Below are 20,416 nucleotides of genomic sequence, written 5' to 3'. Positions count from 1 at the left end.
ATAGCAAACATTATTGGGGCCAGAACTGTTCCTTGCGGAACACCGCTTATTACTTCATCCCATTTTGAGTGTTTGTCTCTTATCACTACTCTCATTTTCCTTTCTTGCAAAAAATCTTCCATCCAATTAAGAAGTTTGCCCTGTATTCCTCCTTCAGTTTCTAATTTCTTAAGCAACTTCTTATGTGGTACTTTGTCAAAAGCTTTTTTTAGGTCTAGAAATGCACAATCAGCCCATCCATCTCTTTCTTGTATTATATCTATTAGCCTTGAATAGAAACATATTAAATTGGTGACGCATGATCGTCCTTGTCTGAATCCAAATTGCCTTGGATTTAACACGTTTTTTTCTAAATATTTTACCCATCTACTTTTGACAATTCTTTCACAAATTTTTGCTATTGTACTTGTTAGAGAGACTGGTCTATAGTTGTTAGGGTCTTCTTTATTTCCTCCTTTATATATGGGTACTATATTTGCTTTTTCCAATCTTCTGGAACTTTTCCTTCTTTCAAGGAACTGTTTATTATGCTATGTATTTTGTCTGCCAGTTCATTCCTGCATTCTTTCAAAATCCAGTTTGCTATTTCATCTGGTCCATGCGATTTTCTGACATCAAGATTACTCAAGTGTTTCAATATTTCGTTCTTTGTTACTTCTATTTCTTTCATGGGAGGGACTTTCTCTTTCCATTCGATCTCTTCAGGTTGTATGTTCTACCTTGTAAACACTGATTTAAAATGTTTGTTCATAATTTCCGCCATTTCAATTTCCTCTGTGTATTCAACTCCTCCTTGTCTTAATTTCTCCAAGTCTTGTCTGTTTTTCAATTTGTTGTTTACAAATTTGTAAAATAGATTTGGTTGATCTTTACACTTTTCTATGACATCTTTTTCATATTTTCTCTTTTCCTCTCTGCATGCTTGTACATATTCATTTCTATAACAAGTATATATTTTCCATTTTTCAGGCCTTCTGTCTTTTTTCCATCTGGTCCAAGCTTTGTCTCTTTTGTCTTTTAACTCCCTACAACTTCTATTGTACCAGCATTTTACATATTCTTTTTCTTGTTTTTGTCTTGGGACATACTTTTCCACTCCTTTTTTGTAAATTTTTGTCAAAATATTCCATTTCTCTTCCACTGTTGTTTCTTCTTTGTATATTTCTTCCCAGTTTTCTTTTTGAAAGAATTCTCTTATTTTATCAAAGTTTGTTTTTTCATACATCATTCTTCCTTTTCTGTATTGTTCATTTCTTTTCATGTATTTTTCTTCATTTAGTTCCAGTTCAATCAATATGTGGTCACTTTTACTTATTGGTGTTTTATATTCAATCTTGTCCACTATTCTAGGTTCAGATGTAATTATTAAGTCTAGTCTCGATGGTTCTTCCTCATTTCTATACCTAGTGTTCTCCTGTATCGACTGTGTCATTGTATTGTCAGTAATCATCTCAAGTAGAGCATTTCCCCATGAGCCGTCTCCACCCTTTACTGTCATCTCTTCCCAGCAGATTTCTTTGCAATTATAGTCGCCCATCATAACTATTCTTCCTCCATCTTCCATTATCTTATTTAGTGTTATCTTTGTGTTCTCTAACATACTTTTATGTTCACTCTCTTCCCACGAGGCTGTTTTCGGAGGCACATAATTTATCACAAACTTTCTGCTCTTCTTATCTCTGTCTTCCACTTCGATCATAATCATCTCTACTGTATTCTTTCCATATGTGACACACCTCACGTTTATATCCTTCTTAGTCAGGAACATAACTCCACCCCCTTGTTTTGTCTCTCTGTTTCTAATCCAATAATTATATGCATCATGTCCTACACTGTTGGGTGGTAGTGGACCTTTTAATTTTGTTTCTACAATTCCCATTATGTCCGGTTCTTTTTCCTTCAAATAATAATTCAGCTCATTCAATCCTGTTATTAATCCATCTATATTTGTGTAAGACACTCTTAGTTTTCTGCCACTTCCATTGTGTTCTCTGTTTCCCTTTTGTTTTTCTCTTGTGTGTCGAATTTCCTTAGTTTCATATTCACTACTCTCCAATAGAATCTCTCTTTTTCTGACTCTGTTCTGTTCTCGTTTTTTTCCCTAGCTTCAAGTCTTTTCTTTTTTTCTTCCTCTCTTTCTTCTTTATTCATTTCCCTTTTTATCCATACCTTTTTATATTGTTCACTTGTTGCTAGTTTCCCTGTTTTGGATAAGATATTCTCTGCCGTCGTTTGTGACCTGAATTTAATCTTAATTGGTCTGGTCTTATCTGTACTATACTTTCCGAGTCTGAACTTCTCTTCGATTTGTTTAATTATTTCTGGTTCATCTTCCTGAACTAATTGTAGTAAACTGCTTACTTTTTAATTTTCCTCTTTGATTCTTGAGGTTCTATCTGGGTTATGTTTCTCTTCCATTCCTAATATAATTATACATTTCTTTTTGTCTGCTCTTACAATATTCTCCTTCTGTCTCATCACTTTGATAACTGAGTCTTCAGTTTGTTCTTTCATTTGCTGTTTAATTATATCAGTAAATGCAACTTTACTATTTTCCTGTATCTTTCTCCACCCCTGTGCCTCTTTTGCTATTGTTTCTTTATTGTCTTTATTGTTCCTTTTTAATTCTTTATTCTCCTCTTTTACTTCTCTTAAATGTCTTTTTAGTTCTTCTATTTCATCAGTTAAGTTTTTGTTCACCTTCTCTAGTTCTTCCAATCTTTCAAACTTTTCTGCAAGTTTTGACATTTTACCAAACCTAACCTCCCAATGTTCAGTCATTTGTTCAAGCCTTTCCTCCAGTTTTGCTAGTCGGGGGAGGTTGGTATCCGCCTCCCCCTCTTTAAATCCTTGGAAATTGTTATCCTCACCTTCCATTGAATTGTTCTTATCTATGTTTCTAATCTTTACATTTTTGTTAGACATTTCGTCGTCACTAAATTGGTCGGGACCTCTTTTGTTTACATGGCATCTGCCTGCCTGGGCCAAGTCCTCTCCTTCCTCATTTCCTTCCATTTCCCTCAGTAATCCCTCCCCTTCTCCTTTTTCCTCACTTTCCCCTACACCATGAGCAATTTCCCCCCCACCCTGTAAATACAATAGGTACTTCCTTTGCTTCGGGATCCACGAGAGTTCACTTTTTCTTCAGAACGTCCTCTAAGCCGTCCGTTCGTTGAAGTGTGTGTGTGTGTTTCACAGTATATACACCTAGGTCTCTTAATCCAGCACTTTCCAATCACCACTTGTGTGGATATTTGGGCCCAGGACATAAAACATGGTAGTCTTTTGTAGAATACAGCATATTGTCAGGGTCCAGTGAAAGGTTTCTATATGTACATATATATACATATATATATATATATATATATATATATATATATATATATATATATATATATATATGAATAAAGGTGGAGGAAATATACGAGGAATAGTAGGAGAATTTTAGTGCTTGACGTTTTGACCCCTCGGGTCTTTATCACAAAGCTTTGTGATCAAGACCCTAAGGGTCGAAACATCAAGCATTAAAATTTCCCTACTATTCCTTGTATACTTCCTCCACCTTCATTCTCATTTGTCAATATCTTTTTCATTCAATATATATATATATATATATATATATATTTATATATTTATATATATATATATTTTTAATTATTGTCTTTCTGCTCAGATTCAAGAAAATAATGGACATGATGGCATAGATGCATTAAAAGATCATCCAGCAGTGAAAAGAGTGACTCCACAAAGGATGGTTGTGCGGCATCTGCATTTGGTTGATGATGATACTCCAGACATCTACTTCAATTTGACTTCTGAAGAACATGAATGGGAGGAGCCATCAGAAGATGAAAGTGATGATAATTATGGCATTCTGGAAGATGACATCAATGAGAAAGCAGAGCAGAAAAGTCAGGAGTCCATAGATTTGTCAGGAGAGAAATGCAAAGGTTCCGAATGTGCTCGCATCAAGGAGAGCAGTTGGCCAGCCTCCCGTTTGATTAGAAGGTCATCTCTTACTCTGGTATGTATTTTATGTTACTTAGAAAATGAATATGATAGGGTTGACAGAAAAGCTGTATGGAGCATATTACAAATATATGTATGAGGACATCTGTTGAAGATGGAGAAAGAATTTTATGTGCTATCATCACTCCTTTAATTTTTTCCTCTCCTGTTCCTTCTCTTTGTACTATATTTTCCTATTTGCTTATTTGAACATCAGTACTTTTTGATTAAGCTTGGGTTCAGCAAAGCACATTATTATTATTGTTATTATTATTTTTTAATCATTCTTTTAGTTGTTTTGCTGATATTAATCCATCTATATTTACCTAGTTGTATTGTACGGGAAGGGAGCTATGCTCGTGGTGACCTGTCTTTGTATCTTTCAGCATCAAGTTTATTCTTAAAATTGTGAATAGTATTTGCACACATTGTTTTTTCATCTAAGTTATTCCATATATCCAGCACTCTGTGTGGGAAGCTATTCTTTTTCCTATCTCTTCTACAATCGCCGCAAAAAAAAATCTATACACTAAGGACTTTTGGACAATAAAACTCAAAAGTACAACTAACATGTGCTTTATTGCCACTTAAGAGTTACATTTAGTATTTTGTCATGTTCCCCTTGTTCTTGAGTACCATCTGGATCCTTCTGGGCATTGAAGAGGCGAGTTTGGTGAACTAGGCGCTGTCCATAGTGACCCAGATCTTCTTCAGCACCTCCTTCAGGTCTGGAATACTGGTGGGTCACGATTTCTCCAGTTCGTTTTTCATCAGATTCCAGGCATTTTCTATTGGGTTCAAGTCTGGGGAATTGCCTGGCCACTCCATAACACTGATATTGTTGTCATTAAGGAACTTTATCACTTCCTTAGACCTATGGGCAGGGGCACCGTCATGCATGAAATGATCACACTCATGGATGTCCCAAAATTCGAGCATGTGATCCCTCAAATCATTGATATAATTGCTCCCTTTCATGGTCACATTCTTGGGGAAGAAATATAATCCACCCCTGCCCTTGTTACCACTAAAGGCAACCCATACTATCACACTGTCTGGGTGTTTCACTGTTTTAACTGTGTACCGCGTGTCGAATCTGGACAAATCACTGGGGCGACGAACGATCTTGGAGCTGCCCCTGATCAGCCTGAAGGTACTTTCATCACTGAACATCACCTTCTGCCACTGCTCTGATGTCCAGTCCTTGTATTTCTTACAGAAATCAATCCGTTTCTTCTTCATGGCCTCTGTGAGCAGGGGCTTCTTGGCGGCATGTCGAGCTGGCATTTTGAGGTCCTTCTGCAGCTGATGTTGGATCGTTCTTACAGCAACGTTTTTAAGGAGAGCAGGATGTTTTTGCTTCAGACTAACAGCTGTTATACATGGATCTGACATCACTTCTCGTTTTAGGATCTTGTCAGTGCGAGTAGATCTCTTCTTTGGGGCTCCAGAGCCTGGCTTTCTTGGTGGTACCGTACCAGGAGGGTGTGTGGTGGCTGCTTTCTTCAGGCTGTAAATGACCATTCTTGTCACCTGCAGGTCTGCGGCAACACGTATCACAGACATTCCCTGCTCTAACAGAGCTAGGGCGCGGGCCTTTTCTTGCATTGAAAGCTTGGAATGACCCATTTTGATCACCAGAAGGAGAGTTAGAGGGCACCAAAGTCAGTGAAAAAGTGAACAAAAGGGCACTAAAGAGCAGCATGCATAGACTTCTGTCTCATCTAGCGCTGGCAGCGCACTGAAGCGTGATGTGTTGGCAAACAGTGTAAAAAGGCGCGCTCTACACACCCACGTCATCAGTAACTCCGCCCACTTTTTATTATGACAGGAAATCAAGTGAAATCTATTCATAAAATCCCGTGTATAGATTTTTTTTGCGGAAAAAATTTATAGATTTTTTTTGCGGCTACTGTATAGTTGTCCTTTATGATTTTTTTTTCATGACCTCTTGTTTTTCCATTGTCATTTTTTAGTAAATCTTTTCTGTCAAGGATTTCCATTCCATTCATGATTCTATATACCGGTATAGTCAGTAGATCACCTCTTTCTCTTCTTTGCTCTGGTCTTGGTAGTTCTAGTTTCGATAATCTTTTTTTATCATTTCTTCATTCAAGTATTCGGATGCCACTTTCATTGACCTTAGTAGGTTGTATGTTTCACCTACTATTTTGTTTATATGTCTGTCCGGTGTCATGTCATTGCTGATTATCACTCCAAGGTTCCTTTCCAAGTACACTTTTTTTTTTTTTCATTTTCACAAATTTTGTGATTTTTTGAAATTCTGTTTTTGCTTTTACCAAACTCCATTATGCTACACTTCTTGATATTAAAGTTCACCTCCCACTTTTGAGTCCATTTCCAGATTGTGTCCAGATCTGATTGTAATGAGTCACAGTTCTCATTTGTTGATACTTTCTTTAATATTTTTGCATCATCTGCAAAGAAATTCATATAACATTCAACTCCTTCATCCATGTCGTTTACGTATATGGCAAAGATGATTGGAGCTAGTACTGACCCTTGTGGAACACCACTTATCATTTCTTCCCATTTCGAGTATTTGTCTCTAATTACTACCCTCATTTTTCTCCCAGTCAGGAAGTCTTCCATCCATTTTAATAGATTACCTGCAATGCCACCTATTGATTCTAGTTTACGTACATGGCAAAGATGATTGGAGCTAGTACTGACCCTTGTGGAACACCACTTATCATTTCTTCCCATTTCGAGTATTTGTCTCTAATTACTACCCTCATTTTTCTCCCAGTCAGGAAGTCTTCCATCCATTTTAATAGATTACCTGCAATGCCACCTATTGATTCTAATTTCCCATTAATTTTTTGTGTGGTACTTTGTCAAATGCCTTTTGTAGACCTAGATAGGCACAGTCTGCCCATCCATCTCTCTCATCTATTATATCTATTATTCTCAAATAGAAGCAGATTAGATTTGTTGTACATGATCTTCCTTGTCTAAATCCAAATTGGCTTGGGTTCAGTATAGGTTTTTCTTCCAGAGGAACCCATCTACTTTTAATTATCTTTTCACATATTTTAGCTACTGTGCTTGTGAGGGAGACTGGTCTGTAGTTAGTTGGATCTTCCTTACTTCCTCCTATATATATTGGTACAATGTTTGCATTTTTCCAGTCTTGTGGTACTTTTCCTTCTTTGAGCGAGCATTTTATTATAGTGTGTATTTTATCTGTTAGTTCCACCACACATTCCTTCAGTATCCAATTTGCAATTCTATCTGGACCATGCAATTTTCTAACATCTAGGTTTTTTTATTTGGTCACAGATTTCCTTTTTTCTTACAGTTATTTCCTTCATTTGGGGGGATTTCTGTTTCTCTATTCCTTCACAGTTAGGTGAGTTCTCAATTGTGAAAACCGATTTGAAGCGGTTACTCATAACTTCTGCCATTTCTTGTTCTTTTGTGTATTCATGACTTTTTTGGTGTAGTTTTTCTATTTCTTGTTTGTTTTTCAGTTTACCAATCACATATCTTTAAAATAGCTTCGGCTGATCCTTACATTTTTCTATAATTTCCTTTTATTTCTCTTTTCCTCCCTGCATATTTTTACATAATCGTTTCTTAGTTTGATGTATGTTTCCCATTTGCTCTTTTTTTTTTCCAGGCTTTGTCTTTTATCCTTGGCTTCCCTACATTTTTTGTTGTACCAGTTTTTTATGTATATTCTTTCTTGCTTTTGTTGTGGAACATATTTGATCATACCCTCATTATAAATTTCCTTTAGTATATTCCATTTCTCTGGATGGGGTGAAAGGGGCTTTACAAAAGAGAGGAATGTCTGTGGAGGAAGGACAGGAGAGGACAGAAGATAGGGGTGAATGGAGAAGGGTTGTGTATAGATGAGGCTGTGATGCATGAGGTGGGGGGATGGGGTGTGTGGAAGTATGTATGAAGAAAATTTGACGCAACCCGAAGGGATTTCTCCCCGTCTTCTCTTTTTCTGCATGAGGGGACGGAGAGGGGGGAGGTCGCTGAATTTATGAAGCGGCCTTGCTATGGATGTGCTGTGTCTTGCGACACTGCTTCTGACCCAGGGCAGTGGACAGAATGCAGGGATGACCCGTCATCCAGGAGGTGCCAAGATAGGAGGGAGGGAGGAGGGTGGAGGGGAGTGGAGTATATGGGAAATGAAATGGGTGGGAGGAATTTCTATGCCTTTTTCTTTTTGGCTACCCCCCGTGTAAGGGGGAAAAAGCCTTTGGTATATGTATGTATGTATTTCTCTTCCATCCTTGTTTCTTCACTAAAGAATTTTTTCCAGTTTGCATTTCGAAAAAATTCTTCAAGTTTCTCAAAATTCGTTTTGCTATACATTGGTCTTCCTATTCTATGTTTCTCATTTCTTCTTAGGTCCATTTGCTCTTTTAGTTTGAATTCTATTAGTACATGGTCACTCTTTCCTAATGGTGTTATGTATTCTATTCTGTCTACAATTTCGGGTTCCGATGTGAGTACTAAATCCAGTCTCAAAGGTTCCTCATTGTTTCTGTATCTGGTATTTTCCTTTATCCATTGGGTCAATGTGTATTCAATAGTCATATCGAGTAGCATGCTGCCCCATATGTCCTCTCCACCCCTCACTGTCAATTCTTCCCAACATATTTCTTTGGAATTAAAGTCACCCATACATACATATACCAAGGCTTTTTCCCCCTTCCAAGGGAGGTAGCCACAAAGGGAAAGGCATAAAAACACTCCCACCCATTTCATCCCTAAATACACTCCACACCCCTCCCACCCTTCCTCTCATCTGAGCACCATCTGGATGACGGGTCATCCCTGAACCCTGCCCACCGCCCTGGGTCAGAAGCAGTGTCGCAAGACACAGTACATCCACAGCAAGGCCGCTTCATTTAATCGGCGACCCCCCCTCTCCGTCCCCCTTTGCATATAAAGGGAGGACGGGGAGAAATCCCTTCGGGCTGCGTCAAAATTTACTCACACATACTACCCCCCCACCCCCCCGCCCATTCCTCCTCATGCAGTCACAACAACATCCATATACAACCATTCTCCACTCACCTCTGTCTTCCGTCCTCTCCCTTCCTTCCTCAACAGACATTCCCCTCTTCCCCAAAGCCCCCTTCACCCCATCCATCCACCTCATCCTAGGACGTCCCCTCATGTTCACTCCCTCCACATCTGCCTTCCATACCTCTTTTACTAGTCTTTCTTCACTCATTCTTTCCATGTGTCCAAACCATCCTAATATTCTTTCATCAACCCTCTCTCCCAAATCCTTTTTCACCCCTGTTCTCCTCCTCACCTCCTCATTTCTCACTCTATCTAGCCTAGTAACCCCCACCATACTTCTCAGACACCTCATCTCAAACACATTCAAACTCCTTCTCTCTTCTTCTCTTATGTTCCACGTTTCTGCCCCATACAGTGCTGTTGGCACAATCACTCCTTCATACAGTCTCCTCTTCGCATCCATTCCTAAATGTCTATTTCTCATTACACTCTTTAAACCACCAAGGCATTTACTCGCTTCTCTCAATCTACATTCTACCTCCACCTTCACTCCACCTTTTCCTGCTACACTTGCACCCAAGTATCTAAAACTATCCACTTCCTCCAGTCGCTCTCCCTTAATGTTCACTTCCAGTCTACTGCCACTTTCACCCCTTGTACATCTCATCACCTTACTTTTACCCACATTTATCTTTAGCTTTCTTCTATCACATACTCTCCCAAACTCTGCCACCAGCTTCCTCAATCCCTCCTCTGACCCTGCCACAAGCGCAGTGTCGTCCGCAAACAACAGCTGGCTCACCTCCCACTTTTCTCCATTTTCTTTAACCATCTCCAATCCCTGACTCACTACCCTAGCATTCACCTCTCGCACCACCCCATCCATGTATAAGTTGAACAGCCAGGGCGACATAACGCATCCTTGACGAAGTCCCACCTTTACTTCAAACCACTCACTCTCTCCATTTCCAATCCTAACACATGCTCTACTACTCACATAAAAACTCTTGACAGCTCCCAAAAGCTTTCCTCCTATCCCATAAATCTGCATAACCTCCCACAGTGCCTTTCTGTCTACCCTATCATAAGCCTTTTCCAGATCCATGAAAGCCCAAAAAACATCCTTCCCCTTTCCTATAGCTTTCTCACATATCTGTCTTACCACAAAGATCTGATCTACACAACCTCTACCCGTCCTAAATCCACACTGTTCCTCACCAATTACTCCTTCTGTTCCTCTCCTAATCCTCTCAATTAAGATTCTCCCATAAGCCTTCCCTACTACACTCAACAGGCTAATCCCTCTGAAATTACTACATTCACACTTGTCCCCTTTTCCCTTGTAAAGAGGAACTATACAGGCACTACTCCAGTCCTCCGGTACTCTACCCTCTCTCCAGCAAACATTAAATAATCTCACCAACCAGTCCATCATCACTGAACCTCCCTTTTTCAGACATTCTGCATGACATCCATCCAGACCAGGTGCCTTACCTGCTTTCATCATCTTTACAACTGCCTTCACCTCATCCTTCCTTATTTCTCCTCCATTCTCCTCACTCATCACTTTCATTTTTTTCGTATTTCCCACTGCAGCTATCTTTCCTTCCCTATCCTCCTTCACATTCAGCAACTCCCTAAAATATTCTGCCCATCTTCCCCTCACTGCCATCTCTTCCATTATCAACTCTCCATCTGTACCTTTTACCTTTTCTTCCCTACTTGATTCGCCTCCTCTTCCTCTCTTAATTTCTTTCCAAAACATCTTTTTATTACTTTCAAAATTTTCTGTCATACTCCTACCCCATTTCACATCTGCTCTCCTCTTTGCCTCCTTTACCTTTTGCTTTACTTCTCTTTTCTTTTCTTTGTACGTCTCATATGACTCCCCTGTCCTCTTTTGTAACCAATCTGTGAATGCTCGCTTCTTCTCTTCTACAACCTTCTTTGTTTCCTCATCCCACCATTCACTACCCTTTCTTCTATTTCCCCCTGTCCTTCTTGTTCCACACCCATAACTACTGTATTTCCTCTTTCTTTCAGTATATCAGTTAGTTCATGTTTCGTATCTTCTAACAATTTGGAATGATCATGTTCTGTCCATGCCTATGTTTTAGGGGGCACATACACTACTATAAATTTTCTACTTTTCATGTGGTTGTTTTCTATCTTTATCATGATTGACTCTACATTATTTCTTCCTTCTGTTATCTTTGTCACATTTAAGTCTTTCTTGGTCAGATATAGTACTCCCCCTCCTTGTTTTTCCTTTCTATTCTTCATCCAGCAGTTATATAGACTTTGTCCCACTGTGTTAGATGGTAGATTCCCTTTCAATTTCGTTTCCACTATTCCCATTATGTCTGGCTTTTCTGATGCCAGGTAAATGTGAGTGTATGTATGAGTTTTAATTTCTTACATCAATAGCATATGTATGGAATGTTTGTATACTAATGCTTACAGCTCTGAAAGTTTGTTTGTTTGATTCTATTTATGTTTATTTTTGGGTTTAAATAATTTTTTGGCAATGTACATGTTGAGCAAATTTTGCTTTATGCTGAAGGTTGCATATTCATTTTCTTAGTTTAAAGGGATGCATCAGTTACTTTCATTCAACAAAAAATCAGTTAGTATCTTGTAGACAGGTTCCCTTTTTATCATGAACTTTAATACACTACATAAAGACTAGTCTCTAGTACTGTAATAATATTTCATTACAGGGAACAGCATTCTGGCAGACTACAGGGCGACATACTAGTAGACGACTCCTCAGAGCAATTCCAAGGCAGATAACCTCCACTTTACAAGCAGATGTACTTTGGAGTATGGGTATAACAGGTAAGATTTTGTGTATAGTATTTAATTATATTAACAAGATTAGTTATATAGGAGCCAGTGATGGATACCTGCAAATGGGGGTCCTGTGAGATAAACATTAGGGAGAGTCATCTCTTTGCTGACCATCTTCAAATATTGTCAACTTTCTTGCTTCCATTTGGAGGTGTAGCTTTGAGGGGCTATCAATCAGTGACTGCTCCCCTACTTTTTATTACTTTTGGCTGGTGACAGAAACAGTCCCACACTAATACAGTACAGATTTCAGTTCAAGGTTTCTTTCCAGAAAAATCTATGAGGGGGCCTATGGATAATTGCCAGCTGATGTGGGGCTGTAGATTTCCACTCAATAAACCTCAGGTCAACAACTGATTGATTCTTCAAAGTCAGCTGTTTTGTTTTTTATAATACAGGGGGTCATTGAGTTACAACAGAGTTCTGTTTACCATGTCATAAACCAATTTTCATTGTAGGTCAGAACCAGCCTAAGTGAGCACCTTCCCTGGTGATTGCTTTTCTTTTCTTCAGTGCATTACCATCAGAAGAGTGCCTCATGCTTAGGAGCCACAGTGAAGGGCACAAAGTCCCCAAATAAAGCAACAGAAATGAGAAAGTGAATGATGAATAATAATCTAAAATGGTGCACAAGCTTTAGTCTCTTATCACAAATGACATTTCTCTGATGCACTTGCCAACTAGTTCTTTGTATTATTAAAAGAAAATCAGCAAAGGGGAATGCACAGGGACAAACACTGCTAGTGTCATAACGATGAGATGGCAGAAGTCAAGACTGTCATAAACCAAGGATTTCCTGTAATAATAATTGTTGCCATGAGTTTCACTGACTGGAAACCCACAGCCCGAATGTGGCTGGGAACAGTTCTTAGATCCTCCCCTCCCTCCTCATTTTCTTTTCTTCTTCCTCCTCTTCTCTGTATATCTATCAATTAGTCTATTTACCTTTGTAAAAAGTTTTTTTTTTCCCCACATAAGGGAGGTAGCCAGTCAAGGCATGCGTTGATGAAGGGTCATCTCTGTCTCCTGTCCACCACCAGGGTCAGAGAAAGTATAAAATGTAACAAGACATAGTACATCCACAGCAGGGCAGCTTCACTAACACAGCAATCCTCCCTCCTTGTCCCCTTATGAGGAAAGAAGAGAAGACAGGAAGAAGTCCTTTTGTGTTGCATCAAAATATCATCCATACACAACCATTCTCCATTCACACCTATCCCCTGTCTTCTCCTTTCCCTGATCAACAGACATTCCCCTCTTGCTCAGAGCCCATTCACCTTAGCCATCCATCTCATCTTCAGTCATCCTCTCAAGTTCACTCCATCCACTTCTGCATTCCACAGTGTTTTTGTTATTTTTTTCCTCATTCTTTCCATGTGCCCAAGACATCCCAATAGTCTTTCATCAGCCCTTATCAACCCTTACCCTTTTCCATCCCCTCCCTCTTTCTCACATACTCATTTCTCACTTTATCCAACCTTGTAACCCCAACCATACTTCTAATGACACTTCATCTCAAATACATTGAAGCTTCCCCTTTCTGCCTCTCATAAATTCCAAGTCTCTGCCCCATAGTGTCATAGGCACAATCACACATTCATATAATTTTCTCTGCATCCATTCACAGATGCCTATTTCACATGATATTTTTCAATCTCCCAAAACATTAACTTGCTTCCCCCACTGTACAATTTACCTACAGTTATTATTATCATTATTTTTATTGGACGTGCTGTGTTTTGCTAAATTGCTTCTGACCCAGGGCAGTGGGAAAGATGTAGGGATGACCTGTCATCTAGGAGGAGCCAAGGTAAGAGGGAGGGAGGGGGGTGAATGGGAGTGAAGTATGTGGGGATGGAATAGGTGGAAGTGGATTTTAAGCATATGTTTTTGGCTACCTCCCTTGTAAGGGGAAAACACTGTTGGTATATGTATGTATATATTGTGTCAGGATTAGAAATGGAGAGAGTGAGTGGTTCGAGGTAAAGGTGGGACTTCATCAGGGATGTGTTATGTCGCCCTGACTGTTCAACTTATACATGGATGGGGTGGTGCAAGAGGTAAATGCAAGGGTGGTGGTTCAGGGATTGGAGATGTTTAAAGAAAATGGAGAAAAGCGGGAGGTGAGCCAGCTGTTGTTTGCGGATGACACTGCGCTTGTAGCAGGATCAGAGGAGGGATTGAGGAAGTTGGTGACAGAGTTTGGGAGAGTGTGTGATAGAAGAAAGCTGAAGATAAATGTAGGTAAAAGTAAGGTGATGAGATGTACAAGGGGTGAAGGTGATAGGAGACTGGAAGTGAGCATTGAGAGCGACTGGAGGAAGTGGATAGTTTTAGATATTTGGGTACAAATGTGGCAGGAAAGGGTGGAGTGGAGATGGAGGTAGAATGTAGACTGAGAGAAGCAAGTAAATGCCTTGGTGGATTAAAAAGTGTAATGAGGAATAGACATTTGGGAATGGATGCTAAGAGGAGGTTGTATGAAGGAGTGATTGTGCCAACAGCACTGTATGGGGCAGAAACATGGAACATAAGAGAGGAAGAGAGAAGGAGTTTGAATGTGTTTGAGATGAGGTGTGTGAGAAGTATGATGGGGGTAACTAGGCTGGATAGAGTGAGAAATGAGGAGGTGAGGAGATAGGGTGGATGAAAGAGTATTAGGATGGTTTGGACACATGGAAAGAATGAGTGAAGAAAGACTAGTAAAAGAGGTATGGAAGGCAGATGTGGAGGAAGTGAACATGAGGAGCGACCTAGGATGATATGGATGGATGGGGTGAAAGGGGCTTTGGGGAAGAGGGGAATGTCTGTTGGGGAATGAGAGGAGAGGACAGAAGACAGGGGTGAATGGAAAATGGTTGTATATGGATGATGTTGTAATGCATGAGGTAGAATGGGTGGGGGGATAGGGGGTGAGGTAGTATGTATGATAAAAATTTGACGCAGCCCGAAGGGATTTCTCCCCATCTTCTCCTTTTCTGCATGAGGGGACAGAAAGGGGGGGTCACCGATTTAATGAAGCGGCCTTGAGACACTGCCTCTGACCCAGGGCAGTGGACAAGATGCAGGGATGACCCGTCATCCAGGAGATGCCAAGATAAGAGAGAGGGTGGAGGGGAGTGGAGTGTATTAGGGATGGAATGGGTGAGAGTGGTTTTCATGCCTTTGTTTTTTGGCTACCTCCCTTGTAAGGGGGAAAAAATCTTTGGTATATGTATGTATGTATGTATGTGTTTTCCATGTGTTTTGTAAAAGATAACTAAGTGGAATGGAGTGATGGGACAAAGGATCCTGCTTTGCATGCTTCTCCCATGAAAAGTCCAAACATAAGAGGGTCTGGGAGGAGGATTCCAGTCAGAATCCTAGTAATTGGAACATTAAATATACTTGGGTGTGGTGCAGCTAAGAGTAAAAAGAAAGAGATTGGCAGTTTGTGAGAAGGGAGATGAATGTGTTACTGTAAAGTAAAACTATGTTGAAGGGGACGGGGCGAGTTTTTATTTGGGAGTGTGGTGGGGAGAGTGTTAGGAGTGATGAGGGGGTGAGGGAGGGAAGAAGTAACTCTGCTGGTAAGTTATGAAATAAGAAAGTACAAGGGGAAGTGTCTTGGAAGATATTATGGGAAAAGGTGAAATTCTTTGTGAGTGCATACAGTCCTGGTAGTAAGAAAAGCAAATAGGAAAGGAAGGCTTTTTGGATTGATATAAATGAATGTTTTGAGAGGAAGATAAATATGTATTGGGGAATCTCAATGTGAAAGTAGGAAATGAACCAATAGATGGAATAATTGGGTGGTTTAGGATTCCAGGTGAGAATTATAGTGGAGAGTTGATGTTGAAGATGTAATGATTGCAAACACAGAGTTTAACCACTTCAATACAATGACACCTATATAGGTATCATGAGGCACAAGTGAATACAGGAGGATGTGTCTTGATTATATATTTTTTGTAGTAGTACATGAGTTACCCACAGATTGTGTTAACTTGTTTAATCATGTTTTCTGTGTTTATTATTACTCAGAGTAAAAGAGAATGAGTAATACAGCAGTGACTATATATTTTATCATGCGAGTAGCGTGATGCATTGTTCATATGGCAGCCAATGCTGCGTGTGAGAATTTGACTCGTACTGAAGTGGTTAAGAAGAGAGCCAAGCATAAGTATGTGTTGGAAAAGCTAGTGGAGGGAAAGGTGGTAGGGTGTTAATGGATTATGTAGTAGCACCCAAAAGAAGGATTGGAAGAGTTGTGGATGCTCATGTTTTCAGGGGAGAGAGTTGGGGAATGGGAAGCTTTGAGAGGACAATCTGGAGAAGTGTGCTGGCCCGACTGACAGGCTGTAAGCCTACCTGGGAGCGGAAGTAAGAAGTAAGAAGTAAGTAAGAGTTGGGGAATGACAGATCATCTTTTGGTGGAAAGGAAATTGAGAGTGGAGGAAAAGTTGAAAAGGGAGGGAGGTAGAGAGGTGCTGAGACTAAACAAATTGAATGAGAAGGATAGTGAGAAAGTACACCAGGAGAAGCTGAGAGAAGTGTGGGAGGTGGTGAAGGATAAAGAGGAAGCAGCAGTAGAAGAGGAATGGGTATGTTTCAAGAAGGAAGTTACAAAATGCTCAAAGTTGGTATGTAGGACAAGGAGGATGGGAGGTAATAAAAGGAAAGGTAGTGAATGGTGAGATGGAGGGGTGAAGGCTGTGGTAGAGTAGAAGTGAGTGTATGAGGATTGGTTGTAAGGTAGAACTAGGGAAGCACATGTGAGGAACAAGAATAGAGAAGAAGCAAAGTGCAAGGTAAGAAAGGCAAAGAGGAGGGCAGATGTAAAATAAGGTAGGAGTTGGACAGAGAATTTTGAAAAGAATAAAATGTTTTAGAAGGAAATGTAGATAATGTGGGGGGAGGTAGAGAGGAAGAGGTAAAAGGTCCAGATAGACATATACTAATGGAAGTGAAGTTGGTAAGGGGAAAATGGGTAGAGTAATTCAGAGAATTGCTGAATGTGGGGAAGGTTAGAGAGGGATTGGTTGTGACTGTGGGAGATGCTAGGAAGGTGACTGTGCTTGGTGAGGAAATTTAAAGGGTTATAGAAAAACATGAGGTTCAAAGTGTTTTGAAAGTGATGAAAGCTGGTAATGTGCCTGGGTTAGCTGGGTTTCATGCAGTGTCTGACAAAGGGAGGAATGGTTATAGTGGATTGGCAAGTGAGGTTGTTTAATGTGTGCCTATGGGATAGAAATGTGCTGGAGGACTTGAATAGTTGTGTTTTACAAAGAAAAAGAGGACAAATATAAATTAAGTAGTTTTAAAGGGATTATGCCTACATTTACTTTCAACTTCAAACTATTTGCTCACCTTCCCACTTCATCCATCTATATCTATCAATGTACCAAGGGATTCTTCACACTTATAAGAAAGGTATGCAACCACTCCCACCCATTCCAGTTGATATTATTATTATTTATTTATTTGCTTCTGGCCCAGGGCAGTGGGCAATATGTAGGGATGATCTGTCATCTAGGAGGAGCCAAGAAAAGAGGGAGGGAGGGGTGGTGAATGGGAGTGGAGTATTGTGAGGATGAAATGGGTGGGAGTGGATTTATGCCTTTGACTTTGGCTACCTCCCTTGCAACAGGAGAAAAGCCTTTGGTATATACTGTATATGTATATGAAGGGGTGATTGTGCCGACAGCACTGAATTGGGCAGAAACATGAACAATAAGAGAGGAGGAGTTTGAATGTGTTTGAGATTAAATTTATGAGAAGTATGGTAGGGGTCATTTGTCTGGATAGAGTGAGAAACAAGGAGGTGAGGAGGAGAGTGGGGGAGGAAAAGGAGTTGAATATAGGGTTGATGAAAGAGTATTGGGATGGTTTGGACACACGGAAAGAATGAGTGAAGAAAGATAAGTAAAAGAAAGGTAGAAGGCAGAGGTGGATGAAGTGAACATGAGGGGGCAACCAAGGATGAGATGGATGGAGTGAAAGATGCATCGAGAAAGAGGGATGTCTTTTGAGGAAGGAAGGAAGGGAGAAGACAGAAGATAGGGGTGACTAGAGAATGGTTGTGTATGGATGATGCTGTGAGATGCATGGAAAGGAGTGGGTGGGGGATGGGGGAGTTAGGGAGTGTGTGTGAATGGTATTTTGATGTAGCCTAAAGGGATTTATCCCAGTCTTCTCTTTTTTTGCATGAGGGGACAGAGAGGGGGAGGTTTGAATTAAATATAAGCAGCTGAGCTATGCATGTGCTGTGTTTTGCGAGATTGCTTCTGACCCAGGGCAGTGGGTGAGATTCAGGGATGATCCGTCATTCAGGAGGAGCCAAGAAAAGAAGGAAGGAGGGGTGGTAAATTGGAGTGGAGTGGTAATGAAATGGGAAGGAGTGGATTTATGCCTTTGACTTTGGATACCTCCCTTGTAAAGGGGAAAACCCATTGGTATATGTATGTATTTATTTATTTTTATTTTATTTATTTGTTATAATTTTTTTCTCCTTCAGGCACAGGAATCAAAGTGGCAGTATTTGATACAGGCTTATCCAAGACACATCCACATTTTAAGCTAATCAAGGAAAGAACCAACTGGACCAATGAAAAGACATTAGATGATGGACTTGGGCATGGGACCTTTGTGGCAGGTGTTATTGCTTCTAGTGGTAAAGCCTGTTTGGGATTTGCACCAGATGCTGAGCTGCACATATATAGAGTATTTACCAATAATCAGGTAAGGAAAATAAGCTTAGAACTTTTTAGAAAACTCTGATTCATGGGGAGATGGCTGGGGTGGGCTTGGGGGTGGAGACTTGGGTTGGGGGCGGTTGTCTGTTGAGGAGGTAGGGGGAAGGCAAGAAATAGGTGTGAGTAGAGAATGGTTGTGAATGAATGATACAATGACATTGCCCAAAGAGATATTTTCTCATCTTCTTCACTTATGTGTGAGGGGATGAGAAAGGAGGATTATCATGTAAAAGAAGCTGTGGAGTAAACCAGCTTAAGCTATTGGGCCCAGCTGTGAATGTGCTGTGTCTCATTCCATTGCTTCTGACCCAGGCTGTGTGCATGTAGGGGTGGGGGGTTGTCCCTTCATCCCCAAGGAGCAAAGCTAAAAGAGAAACAAATATGTAATTATGTGTAGGCAGAGGACAAGTTGCAGGGATGACCCGTCATCCAGGAGGTGCTAAGATGAGAGGGAGGGTGGAGGGGTGTGGAGTGTATTCAGGGATGGAATGGGTGGGAATGATTTTATGCCTTTTCCTTTTTGGCTACCTCCCTTGTAAGGGGGAAAAAGCCTTGGTATATGTATGTATGCATGTATGTGTAGGATGGGTGCATGCCTTGGCTGACAACCTCCCTTATAAGTGGGAAGAAACCTAGTATATATAGAAATACTTGAGAAGTATGGTAGGGGTTACTTGGCTGGATAGAGTGAGAAACAAGGTGAGGAGGAGAGTGGGGTTGGAAAGGGAGTTGGGAGACAGAGTTGATGAAAGAGTATTGGAATGGTTTGAACACATGGAAAGAATGAGTGTAGAAGGATTAGTAAAAAAAAGGTACGGAAGGCAGAGGTGGAGGAAGTGAACAAAAGAGGGTGACCAAGGATAAGACGGATGGATGGGGTAAAAAGGACTTAGGGAAAGAGGGAAATGTCTGTTGAGGGAGGAAGGGAGAAGACAGAAGATAGGGGTGAGTGGAGAATGGTTGTGTTTGGATGATGCTCTGATGCATGGAAGGGAGTGGGTGGGGAGTATGTGTGAATGATAATTTGACACAGCCCATAGGGATTTCTCCCCATCTTCTCTTTTTTTTTCCATGAGGGGATGGAGAGGGGGATTGCCAATTAAATGAAACTGCCTTGCTGTGGAGTGTATTCAGGGATGGAATGGGTGGGAATGATTTTATGCCTTTTCCTTTTTGGTTACCTCCCTTGTAAGGGGGAAAAAGCCTTGGTATATGTTTGTATATATGTATGTATGCCTTGCTGTGGATGAACTGTGTCTTGCTGCATTGATGAAATGGGTGAGAGTGGATTCATGCCTTTGACTTTGTCTATCTCCCTTGTAAAGGGGAAAAAGCCCTTGGTATATGCATGTATGTAGAAGGAATAAAACTCTGAAAAACCACATTGGTGTGCTAGTGACTATTTATACTTGGATTAGTATAGAAAGCTACCAAGGAACAGATTAGTGTAGGACATGTTTATGTTGGCAAAATTGACTTTTCTGTATAGTATCCCAGTGTTTACTGAAAAGATTGCTGTAATTGAACATTTTTTGTTGTGTAACTCTTATATCAGACCTATTTTTCAGGTTTCCTACACTTCATGGTTTCTTGATGCCTTTAACTATGCCATTCTGAAGAAAGTTGATGTCCTTAATTTGAGTATTGGTGGACCTGATTTCATGGATCATCCATTTGTAGACAAGGTTTGGGAACTAACAGCAAATCGAGTCATCATGGTTTCAGCCATCGGTAATGATGGCCCGCTGTATGGGTATGTACTATTTTTACTACAGATTTACCTATTCTGTGTAGATTGTACTTGAGTAGTA

The 20,416-nt window shown here is 40.3% G+C and overlaps 1 protein-coding gene across 2 annotated transcripts in view; it reads left to right on the top strand.

Moving 5' to 3' along the window:
• S1P (membrane-bound transcription factor site-1 protease) overlaps window positions 1-20,416 on the top strand; it is a 92,171-nt gene that overhangs the window by 23,716 nt on the left and 48,039 nt on the right. For both annotated transcript variants that reach the window (XM_076196773.1, XM_076196774.1), the window contains exons 4-7: window positions 3,674-4,024; window positions 11,742-11,859; window positions 18,368-18,591; window positions 20,174-20,358. In XM_076196773.1, coding sequence (XP_076052888.1) covers window positions 3,674-4,024; window positions 11,742-11,859; window positions 18,368-18,591; window positions 20,174-20,358 — 878 coding nt within the window. The remainder of the gene's footprint in view (window positions 1-3,673; window positions 4,025-11,741; window positions 11,860-18,367; window positions 18,592-20,173; window positions 20,359-20,416) is intronic.

The sequence above is a fragment of the Oratosquilla oratoria genome, chromosome 13 (assembly GCF_046742065.1).
Source record: "Oratosquilla oratoria isolate Oo_2021 chromosome 13, ASM4674206v1, whole genome shotgun sequence".
Lineage (NCBI taxonomy): Eukaryota > Metazoa > Arthropoda > Malacostraca > Stomatopoda > Squillidae > Oratosquilla > Oratosquilla oratoria.
The sequence above is the reverse complement of the archived record's forward strand: the minus strand, read 5'-3'. Positions and strand labels throughout refer to the sequence as shown.